Here is a 12,726-nt window from a genome sequence, read left to right as displayed (position 1 = left end):
GAAAACACAAAATGGTGAACTTGATACTCCAGTTCACACAATTAAAGACATTTTTATTATATTCGTTCGTATTTTTGGAGTTCATCTTAAAACAAAACCCCAAGATGTGTTGCTGATATTATGAAAAATCAAGTTTTAATGTCAAAATTTGAAACTTGCTAAGATTGGTTGGTACTAGAACTCAATCTTTAGTGAATACGAAATTCCTCTCACCTTTTGAGTGTTTATTGTTATTTTTTTATAGTTATTAGATGTAGGCAACCTTTCTTATTAAAAGGTTGTTAGAAGAAATGACGGATCTAGGAATTTTTTTTATTGGAGGCATTAGATTGGTCAAATAGTAAAAATAATCAGGTCGGGTCAAATTCCTTGGATCACACCTCAACGATTTATATTTGATCATTGATCACTTGGCAAATTGACATGGACATTTATTGTAATAGATAAAGCCTCAAAAATATAAATTTGACAAATCTTTTAAACAAAATTATTGAAGACTAAACTTTATTTTTAGAAATATATATGTTCAAATAAACTGATTAATTTTAAGGCAAATGTATACTTAACGTAATAATGAGAATAACAATTAATTTTTTTTCTAGTGCCTAGTGGGCTTGATATAAATGACCATATAGATTTGGCCCAAGTGTACCATATTCAATAGGAGCAACCCTACAAATCTACGACTAGTGCTTGTGTTCTATAAAAAAAAAGGCCTTTAGTCAAATGATAATGACTCATTCTCTCAAAAGAAAGGTCATTAGTTCAATTTCATTAGAGAACATAGGTGGTATCCGTATTTAGAAGGAACATGTTTAGATAGTTTGATGTTTTAAAAAAAGTGCTTCTTCTCTAGCCATTTAACTTAAATTAGGCATCGGGATGGTATTCTTGTGGATTTTTGGAATCGGAAAACGGTAGAACCGGCAAAAACCAGGACCGTGTGTTACTATTTATCGATGACCGGTTCCAACATTGAAGACACGACAAGAACCGGTAGGAATCGGGAACTGGTAGAACTGACAGTCCAGTTTGGTTCCTATTTTCCACAAAGTTTGGTTCTCGAGCCGGTTCCGATGCTCATCCCTTATCGTGTTTATCAAACTTTCTGAAATTTTTAATTCGTCCCCTTTGCTTGGGGTATACGAATTTAGAAGTGGGATAATCCAAGAATGAACCAATCAGAATTACATGTCTAATTTAGATTGTGAAACATAGAATACATTGTTAATGTGTTTTTGAGAGATAGAACAAATCATAAAATCAGTTTTTTAGATTATATAGTTTGTAACCTGTTTTCTTGTTCTTATACCAAAGAGAAAAGTGGTTATGACAGTTGTCTCCAGATTTGGCGCCAAAAATTGGTAATTATTGAACATAACCGACACCTACATCATCATGATCTCATCAATGAGTTCTTATACCAAAGGTAAAAGTGGTTATGGTGGTCAGCAAAACCACCACCGGGGGCTCTACCCCTTGGACCCTACTAGGGGCACTTCCCTAGACCCCGCCAAGGGGCTGCAACTGCTTGGAACCCTGCATCCAGGGGCGATGCCCCCGGACCCCGTATTCCCGAGTTTATATTTATCACTACGAGTGTGCATCCTGCATCTCTTAGCTCGGTTAGTAAATGGAGCTCAGTCTATCTCATTATTAATAATAATAATAAATATGTTGATAAACACCAAAATAACTTGAGTCTCTTTTGTCGATTTTATCAATAATACAAAGTCTGAGTTGTCAAGTGCCTTGTGGTTTTTCCAGCAAAGATTTCCACCTAAACTTCTATGCTCTTGGATGTTTATTTTCTTCTGGATCCATCATAATTAGAACATTAATAAACACTATAATTTTTTAGATGATAACAACTAGTTTATAATTTATAGTTAAAAGATAGGATAAAGACCAAGTCACAAGATATCAACTTTTGTATGTGTGAAGTTGACTACTCCAGAGTCAAAGAATGAGCGCAACACAAAATCCAAATATACTACAAATGGATTTAGTTTGTGTTTCCATTGACTTCCTGAATCAAACAAATAGATTTGCTCACATCCAAATATCATTAATTATCAAAAAAGTTGAAATACGATAATACTTTTTGATGCATATTGACAAATTTTGTTTGCAAGAAATAATCCTGTTATATACTTACATAGTTGAACTCTCGTGACCGACACACCTCTGAATGTTGTAGATTCATTTTACTGGATCGATAACGAAATTCAAAGATATAAATGCAATAATTTATAATTTATGATCACAAGAAAGTTTTAACAATCAAAATAATTGCATGGCCTATTCAAAGCATGGTTTGATATGGTTTTTAAAGTTCTTAAATAGAGATTTTCCATTATGCCTTTTTCTAATTTCATGAAATTAGTTGAGTAAAAGGCGAGATTACATCATAGGGGATTACAAGTAACAGTAAAAAGCTATGAATGAGTTGGTTAAATTTGCCATTTTAATGGCAGACACACACCATGCATCATGGATACTCTAAATAAACACCAAGATTCCACAAACAATATATTATTATTATTACCTATTATTTTATTTTATTTTACAAAACTATTTAGCTTCTGATAAGATACTGAAAAACTTTCTAATAAAAGTTAAGTAAAATTGATGAAATATTATCAACTTTACTAATATCCATTTATAACTGTAGTTCGACAGATAGAAACTTTATCTTTAATTTATAAATATGAAAAATGAGTTATATGAGAGATAGTGTAGTAGACGGGTTATTTTTGTTGAAATATTTTATTGTTTTTTTGGTATATTCTGATAAGTATATAGTTATTTTTGTTAAAACTACATAAAAACAAATTATTATTTGAAAATTAAACTAATATTGGAAAAAGCAGGAGCAATGATATGCAACTGCTACATGTAATTATCTCAGGTGAAGAGCCCCACATCCACCAAAAACTCTACTACCCAATCCACACCTTTCACATTATAATATGAAAAGTGAAAGTAGAATTTTCCACGACAAAAATGATTAAGCTCACATAAATATTTTTTTTCTTTTATCGATGATACACAAAACCATGAAACTTTTATGATTTGCTATTTAATAACGTCTAAATATAAGATTCGAATGTTTATATTGTCTTCAACAAGTCTTGAAAGTAACCAGTTAGTAACCACAATCACAAAATTCACGTAAATCAAACGTATATTCATTCATAGAAACAGTTCCCCATCCTTCTGGAGGACAAAAAACCTCGCCAAAAATCACATTTCTTATGTGAAAAGAGAGTAAACAACACCAAAAATGATAAAAAAAGAAAAACAAAAAAACAAACAAACAAGTAGAATATAAATAAGTCAGTCTCCTGTCGTTTGAGATGACTTAAATTCTGAGTTCATATTACATTACCAAAAATATCAATTTCAGCCTAACCGAAAGAACATGGAATAGTGGAAAAGGAAAGCCCTCAATCAAACATAGAGGCTCAAAGGGTTTGATTGTGCCCTCTCTTTTTTTTTTTTTTTGCTAATTATGGTTAGGATACTTAAGTTCTAAGAAAAAAGTAATTAATGTACACCAATTCTAAAGGGTAAAAAGCAAAGGGTCCATCCTGGCCATCCCTTTCATCCTAATAAACTTTTTCCAAACCTAAAGAAAAGGATGGAAATTGACATATTAATTTGTAGCTAGATTATGGTTGGAGGGAAAATCAAAATACTAGTCACTAAATGTTGGTCAATGGTTGTGATTGGTGAACAACCTTTTGGTTCTTGGTGTTGGTTGTGGGAGTAGAATCATAATCATAGTCATGTGCTTCACAACTTTGCTCAAAACCCCTTTTCCTAGTCATGATCATACATCCACCACCATTGTTGTTGTTGCCGCCACCAATGATTGTGCTAACACACGAGTCTTGGTGGAGGAGCATCCGAGGTGTGGTGGTGGAAGTTGATGGGATAGTCACGGGTGGGATCTCTATTGAGTTGAGTTGCGGTGGTGGGTGTTGCCACTGTGGAAGTGGGCCGGCAAGAAGCAGGGTTTGGAGTAACGGGCCCGCTTCCACTATTGCCTGCAAAAACTTGCCATTCTCCGGCAACCCTTTTTTCAATACTACATTATCCACGATTTCTGGTGGTGTTTGTTGCGGTGGCAATGAAATCCTTTCCATTCCTTGAGCTCCAACAAAGTTCTCATCAGAACCCGAAGATGAATCCACACCTAAATTATGATCGTCTTCTTGGTAACTTGTAGGAGTGGTTTTAACCAAAGAAGTCGTAGCATTAGCTTCAAATTCTTGAATCTTTTGTTGGAGTATTAGGTTCTCCAACACTAAGCCTTGACACTTCAATTCGGCTTCGTCTCTTTCTTTGATAGTCTTTGACAAAAGACATTTGAAATGCAAAACTTCATCTCCTTTTCTTGCAATCTCTTCATGAGCACATGCAATTGTTGTTTCCAATTCCAACGTGTACAACAAAGTGTGTTTCAACTCTTGGATTCCTTGCGCCTACTCAACAATTAAAACAACTAAAAGGAATTAACACCAAACACAAAAGAACAATAGAAATATCGAGATTTTGGTTAACTATGTTAATCAGAATCAAGAAACTATTCACGAAGTGGTCTTTACCTCTTCTTGGTAGTAACAATCCCAATTAAAAGGACTACATTCATCCTCCATCTTGATAAGAGCACAAAGCGAGAGTGCGTGTGTGTGTTTTGCGTTTTGCAAGTTGAGGGAAGGGTTTTAAGTAGAAGTTGTTGGTTTCCTTTTGCAACTTTTGCTTTTGCTTTTGGGCCTTTTTATTTTGGGGTTTTCTTCACAATGGCGACAAGAGGTTGTGAGGTACCAAGGAAAAACAAAGGCCAAAAGCAAGTAGAATAGAAAGTTCAAGCATAGTGCTTTTTTAATCCCGTTGAAAAATCTTTTATAAGATCCCAAAAGAATATATATATATATATATATATATATATATATATATATATATATATATATATATATATATATATATATATATATATATATATATATATATATATATATAGAGGTAGAGTTCAATAGACACCCATTATTAACAAGAAAACTAAAGAACCAATCGTTGAAAAATCTTTTATAAGATCCCAAAAGAATATATATATATATATATATATATATATATATATATATATATATATATATATATATATATATATATATATATATATATATATATAGGTAGAGTTCAATAGACACCCATTATTAACAAGAAAACTAAAGAACCAATCGTGAACGTCAGAAATCATACACTTTGCACATTAGACGCAAATATAATGTATTATACCATAAAACTCACTATTTACAAAAAAACTCACCTCTTTTTTTGTTTAATTTTTTTAAGCCACGCTTTTTATCGAAAAAAACAAAAAACAAATATAATGTTGTTTACGATTTTTCTTCTTCTTCCCATATAGATCTATGCTGATATATATAAAAAAATATTTTTTTTTTGAAAAAAACTCACTTCATTTTGTTCTATTTTTTCAATATTAAAGTTTATTTTTATACAAAAAAATTAATTATACAAAATCTCAATTTTTGTCCTCTATTAATAAACATCAACATCGATAAAAAAAAAAAAAAAACTCAGTCAGTTTTAATTCACATTGTGAATCTAAACTGTAAATATTTTAACTTTTACATTCACAATGTGAATCTGACTTACTATTTCAACTCTATGATCATTCACAAATTAAGTGAAATTTAAATATATATATCGAAATATATTTTCATGTAGTTTTATAATATGTTAATGTTTTGATTAATCGTAAATTAGTTTTGTAAAATCAACAAATGAATTTATTCACATTGTGAATTTAAATTGTATATAATTTAGTTTTTAGAATCCACAGTTTTTAAAATTCACAATATGAATCTGACTTACTATTATTCATACTGTGAATCTGAGCATATTTACAATGTGAAACTAAACTGAAATTTTAATTTTTTTTAAATATCAATATGAATCTATATTAAAATAGTACCAAAAAAATATGAATTTTAATGTATTTATAAATTTTTTTCAATAAAAAATAGACATTAACTTTTCAAAAAACAAAGAAAATGAAATATTTTTTTTTGAAAAAAAAAAGTTTATTTTTTTATACATTAATATGGATCATTATGGAAATAGATGAGAAATCATAAACAACAGTGTATTCGTTTTTTCTTTTTTGATAAAAAACATGGCCTACCAAAAAATAAAATAAAAAAAGGAAGTGAGTTTTGTTATAATCCGGTGCATGTGCGTCCATTGTAAAAGTCTACAACCATTCATTTTGCCGTTGATCCCTTTAAATTTCGATGCTTTGGATTGGTTACCTAGTTCCTTGATTAATAATGGTTCTCTATTGAACTTTATCTCTCTCTCTCTCTCTCTACACACACACACACACACACATATATATATATATATATATATATATATATATATATAGAAAGAGAGAGAGTAAATTACACAAATCGTCTTTAGTGCAAGTGCCAAAACGCATGTTTGGTCCCTATTTAAAAAAAAACGTTTGTTTTATATTTGTACGTTTCACCCTTGAAAGAGGAATTTGTTGCGGTTTTAGTCCGTTCTAGACTTAAAATGACCATAACGCCCTTGTGTAGTTATTTTTCAATTAAGCTAATAATACTTATTATTATTTTAAATTTAAAAAGAAATTGGGTCCCACTTGCCCTGCCTCCAAAAAAGAAATTGCACTAATCGATTCAATGGAAGGCATTAAGCAGACATAGCACTTGGTAAAGATTTGTATTTCGGGTGATGACAAGTAACTCGTGAAGGTCTATAATCAACTACGATTATCCTCTACCTTGACCTCATCCACTAAAGTTTGTATCTCTTATTCTCTTTATACTTGAAGAACATCACACACCATCGTCACCTCCCAAATTCCGATAATAAATACCTTAGGCAACCATCACCTCTCTCTCTCTCTCTCTCTCTCTCTCTCTCTCTCTCCGCCTCTTTATATATATATATATATATATATATATATATATATATATCCCTCTCTTGGAAATTTATGGGTTCGAAAGCCATCATCGACTTCGACTACTCAATATTCGAAAAACTCAACTAAAATCCAAAAGAGTGGGTTGGATTGAAGGTGGGAGTGATAGGGTGTGGAGGTCGATATCAGTCGTCTTATCCGAAGACATATGGTTCCTTTAACTCGCTCTCTCTCACCGTCACTCATAGATCTGACACATTTATACATCACCAACGCTCAATTTCGACAAGTGAGTTTAAAGATTTCAAGTTTAGATTTTTCGATTTGATGTGGTTTGATTTTTAAGGTTTGGTTTTTTAATTGTGGTTTGATTTTGAGGTTTCTTGAAGAGTGAGACTGAGAGATGACATTATATAAAGCATGCTGGTGGTTAGAGGCGGCTGGTTGTCGTGTAGCACCTAGTTCCTGGCATGTAAAATTTACCTAAGTACTTTGCATTTTTAGCCTTGGACTCGGCGAGTTGTAGGCCCGACTCGCCGAGTAGATCCGGGTTATGGAATACGTTTAAGTTGGCGACTCAGTGAGTCTATATTCTGGACTCGGTGAGTCCCCGCTGTCTGATGAAACCCTAATTTCAAGGGTTTGCACCCTATTTAAACCATCATATGCGCCCCCAAGCTCGCCCCCTTCACCCTCAGAGCTCCCTATATCGTCCTAACCTTGTTCCTTGTAAGATTGAAGTGCTTTGGTGTGATTTCTTGAAGATTTTGAGAGGAAAAGGAGAGTAGATCAAGAAGAGAAGAAGGAGGCCAGACATCTTGGTGTTATTTCAGAGATTCCTTGAGGTATAACTCAGTTTCCTTCTGTTTTCATGCTAAGAGTCCCTTAGAGCTCCATTAAAGTCCTTCTTGAGCCATTTCCAAGCTTGATTATGAATTAGGGTTTGTGATAAGTTGATTAACCTTTAGATCTAGGCATGATTGAGCTCCAGGAGCTCGGATCTACTGCCTTTATGGAGCCATATTGCATGAAAGCCCTAGATCTACTCTTTTAGTGCATTTTGAGCCCTAAAACCTTCATCGGTGTTTATTTACACGTAAAGTTGAAAACTTTACGTGTTAATCAATCCCGAAGAACCCAAATTTATGAATGGTATGCACTGGATTCAAGCAGAATCGAGTGTACAGTTCTTGCATGCATGCGACTCGGCGAGTCGTTCTTCTGACTCGGTGAGTCGAGTCGCGAGTCCCTGATTTTTCCCCCTTTTCGTGTATGCTGAGCAGCAGCGAGTCATGGGTGGACTTAGTGAGTCTCGGAAGCCGGACTCATCCATGGAGGGACTCGGCGAGTCAATGTCCTGACTCGGCGAGTCCAGGGTAATCTTCTTGCCTCAAGAACAGACTCGGTGAGTTGTTCATACAACTCGGCGAGTCTCAGCGTAGAGTGTTCTTCGGGTGAAGATGAACTCGACGAGTTGTTCATACAACTCGGCGAGTAGGATGAAGGACTTTTGGACATCAGTTTAGAAGGAAAACTCGTCGAGTCAATGCCTAACTTGACGAGTAGAGACAGGATTAAGGACAATCCAATGGATAGGGACTCGACGAGTTGGCGAGCCAACTCGACGAGTCGGGTCAACTGGAAGTTGACTTTGACCTTGACTCTTGGCTTGGTTAGGGGTAAATGGTCATTTTACCCTAAGTTCGATTAGCAGTAATTGATTGAGTGTAGGTGGGAATTACAGCCGGAGGATTTCCGGAGCAGCAGCAACAGACAGACAGTTCCCATGCAGATCAGCAACTACTACGAGGTGAGTTACCTTCCAGTAGCGGTGGGTCTACGGCCAGAATGCCGGCCCACCAGTAGGAGTTATATGATAGATGATTGTCTCTGTGATATTCATCTAGGGTTTCTACTACCTGTGATATGTTTATGTGCTAGTATGATATGATGTTATGTGCTAGGGACAGTAGGGGAGATTGTCCCCAGATTACCGGTCGATAGGGCCGAAGGAGCAGTCATGCCCAGCCATGCTAGATAGATTATGTGATATGTGTTATGTGGTAGTAGTAGGGGGTGAAATAGTCCCCAGTATCCGGTCGTAAGGACCGAAGGGGAGGCCATCACCCAGATATGCTCGGCAATATCCGGTCATAAGGACCGAAGGGGAGGCCAGCACCCAGATATGCTAGGCAGTATCCGGTCGTAAGGGCCGAAGGGGAGACCAACACCCAGATATGCTAGTCAGTTTCCGGTCGTGAGGACTGAAGGGGAGGCTAGCACCCAGATATGCTCGGCAGTATCCGGTCGAGAGGACCGAAGGGGTAGGTCGGGCACCCAAATATATCTGGCAATATATGTATGTTATGTGGTTATTTGGTATGTGGTATAGTGGGGGAACTCACTAAGCTTTGTGCTTACTGTTTACAGTTTTGGTTTCAGGTACCTCTTATTCGAATGGGAAGGAGCTGGCGCGGTAGCGGCACATGGCACACATGCCTTGTATTCCGCACTATGAGATCTTCCTGGGGATTTGTACTCTTATATTATTATGTTTTATAAAATGGTTTCCAGACACGCGACATCTTTTATGAAATGATATGATCGATGAATGTTTTATTTCAAACGTTTTGCAAAGTATATGTTTTAAAAATGGTTTTTTTGCTCGTATTTTGGGATGTTACATGTCGCAAGTGGTTGGTGGCCGGTGGTAGGAGGTGGTTGATGGATGGAGGTGATAGGAACCAATTTAAGAGAAAATTTCGTTTTCTAAAAATTAAAATTTACCATAAATAGTAAATAAATTATAAACACTTGAAAATTAAATGAAAAAAAAAGGGCAAGATAGTCATTTTATGTCCGCGAGGGGCGTAAATTGCATCTTTTAACGATATAAGGGACAATCCAATTTAATCTTTAACAATAAAGACCAAATGTATGTTTTGACATTTGCACGAGGGGCTTTGGTGTAATTTACCCATATATATATATATATATATATATATATATATATATATATATATATATATATATATATATATATATATATACTTATGTTTATTTGAGACCATGCTAATTTTATGTGACATGAGAACACGATCATAACACGCATCCTGGAGAAAAAAATACTTCTAAAAGCAAAATAAATAAAAAATTTCGAAAGTTTTTATAAAAGTATTATTTTCATCATTTAATTAATAAAAAAAACAAAAAAAATTACTTTTTTTAAATATACGTGAAATATTATAATAGAATATTACACTGTAAATATTAAAACAATTTTTTTTGAATATTTAAATATTCTACTAGAATACTAAACTCTAAATATTCATACAAATCTAGTAGAATATTCGAATATTCTAACAATTTTAACAATTCTAATAGAATATTTGAATATTTTAACATATCTAACAATTCTATTGAATATTAGAATATAATAAAATTCTAACAATTCTAATTGATTATTTACAGTCTGATATTCTATTAGAATATTTCACGTATATTAAAAAAATCCTATTTTTTAACTTTTATTTATTTATTGTCTATTTTTTTAAATATTTTTTTGATAAATTAAATGACGAAATTAATATTTTAATTTTTTTTTGGATATTTCCTTTTATTTTGCATTTCAGATTTTTTTTTTTAAAATTTTTATGATCTACAAGATGAATGACTATGATCGTGTCCCCATGTCTCATAAAATTAACATGGTCTTAAGTGAATATATATATATATATATATATATATATATATATATATATATATATATATATATATATATATAAGGGAAGAATCCATTGCTATTCTGAAAAAATGAAGATCTTGAGTTTAAATCTAAACCATATATTTCTTATTTACCACTCTGACGCTCTAGAGTACCAACGCGACAGAATAATGGCTAATCATAAATGATTATTTGGCGGATAGATAAAATCATGTATGATTATACATGTTTACACATGTATGCGTAATCATAAATGATTATACATATATGTCTGTTCATAAAGTGATTAATCATATATGATTATGGTGGTTGGTGGTAGAGGAGGTGGTGGTGGCAGAGGTGGGAGTGGTAGAGGTGACTGTAGTGAGAGTGGTGGTGTCTGTTGGTGCTAAGGTGGCGGAGGTGGGGAACATGGTAGGGAAAAAGGAACATGTAGCGCTGCATATTAATTTATGGTTATAACTCTCCCACTGCATCGGTACGCTGGAGGGTTAGAGAAACTAATGAGAAATATATGTTTGAGGTTGAATCTTAAGATATTTATTTTTTCGGAATCTCAACAGAACGTGTGTGTGTATATATATATATATATATATATATATATATATATATATATATATATATATATATAGAGAGAGAGAGAGAGAGAGAGAGAGAGTTCGGTTCAAATGTTTCTACTATCTATTGTGTGCATGTAAGATTGATTATGGATCAATCATTGTAGTTATTTTAAGAAAGTAATTAATGCATATTAAATGTTCAATATTTAATTAAAATTCATTATATCTTCAAAATATAAAATGCATTAATTACTTTCTTAAAATAACTGAAATGATTGGTCAAGAATCAATTATACATGCACACAATAGATAGTTAGAACACAATAACCTAACTCTCTCTCTCTCTCTCTCTCTGTATATATATATATACATATATATATATATACATATATATATATATATATATATCATTCTGTCTCGAGAAGTTCTTATTTTAGGGTTGTGGACAATTAATGGATCAACAGAGGACTTGGGCTTCAATGGAATGGAGTTTAGACTCTATTGGAGGTGTATGATGTTGGATAAGTGATTTAAACCATGGATTGTTCGATGGAAGCTAAGGGGTAAAATGAGAAGGGTTATGTTTCAGGCTTCTTGCATAAATTAAGGATTTTAGTTTGAGATGTTTTTAGTCATATGTATCAAGATAAAATTGTAGATATCATCGATACCTTTTCGTGGATATAAAGATTGTCGAAAACGGAGTTGGAACGAAGAAGTTATGGTTGTTTGAAGTTAAGCTAAAAGAAGAGAATCTGGCAGTACGTAAGGCGTACTAGCTACAAGAAGTCGTGTTTTTAGGGTATTACGTTGGCCTACTGCCGCAATGCAAAAACCCTATTTTCTTGGTTTTGAGCCCTATTTAGGGATTCTAACCCCTTGGGGTCTTTCCTAACATCAACCTCCACCATCTTGAGCCTCTAACTCGAAACCCTAGCCCCTAGAGCAAATCTTGAGCTTTTTTATGTGTTTTGGGTGCGTTTTGGATGAAAGAGAAGTTCAATCTTGTTGATTGTTGAAGCTTAATCTTGTGGATCCAGAGCCTACATTGCTTTTCTCAACTCCAGAAGGTATAAAGCTTGAACTTTGATGATGCATTTGTTATATCTAGCTAGTTTTGGGTTTTATGAGATTTTTGGTCCTGTAATCTTGCTATCCATGAGTATGGATTATTCTAATCCAAATGCGTTCTCCTTTTAGATGTTTTTGGGTGTTTCGAGTCATAAAAATGTGATCTTAGCTTTTTCTTCCCTCCATGTAAGAGTTTTGATGCTTTGGTTTGTTTATTAAGTTAGGGTTTTGGTGTATGGACTCCTTCTAGCCATGGAAGGTCGTAAAGATGGAAACTTTATGACTTAGAATGATATTTTGGGTCTAGATTTGAGTTGTGGATGTGAGGTATGTATGAAATAAGCACTTAATGAGGAGGTGAGGACTCAGGTGAAGTACGTTGGGCGTACCAA

At 33.7% G+C, this 12,726-nt stretch overlaps 1 protein-coding gene across 1 annotated transcript; it reads right to left on the bottom strand.

The window, feature by feature from the left end:
* Positions 1 to 3,169: 3,169 nt before the first annotated feature.
* Positions 3,170 to 4,816, bottom strand: LOC145076077 (uncharacterized). The gene is made up of 2 exons (XM_079022085.1): positions 4,614 to 4,816; positions 3,170 to 4,490 (listed from the first exon to the last, which is right to left on the bottom strand). The coding sequence occupies exons 1-2, from the start codon at positions 4,662 to 4,664 to the stop codon at positions 3,708 to 3,710; spliced, it is 834 nt and encodes a 277-aa protein (XP_078878211.1). The 5' UTR covers positions 4,665 to 4,816; the 3' UTR covers positions 3,170 to 3,707.
* Between the last annotated feature and the right edge of the window lie 7,910 nt (positions 4,817 to 12,726).

Source organism: Lactuca serriola, chromosome 9, assembly GCF_051521515.1.
Source record: "Lactuca serriola cultivar US96UC23 chromosome 9, Lser_US96UC23_V15, whole genome shotgun sequence".
NCBI lineage: Eukaryota > Viridiplantae > Streptophyta > Magnoliopsida > Asterales > Asteraceae > Lactuca > Lactuca serriola.
Note: the sequence above shows the minus strand (reverse complement) of the source record. Positions and strands in the feature narration are given on the sequence as shown.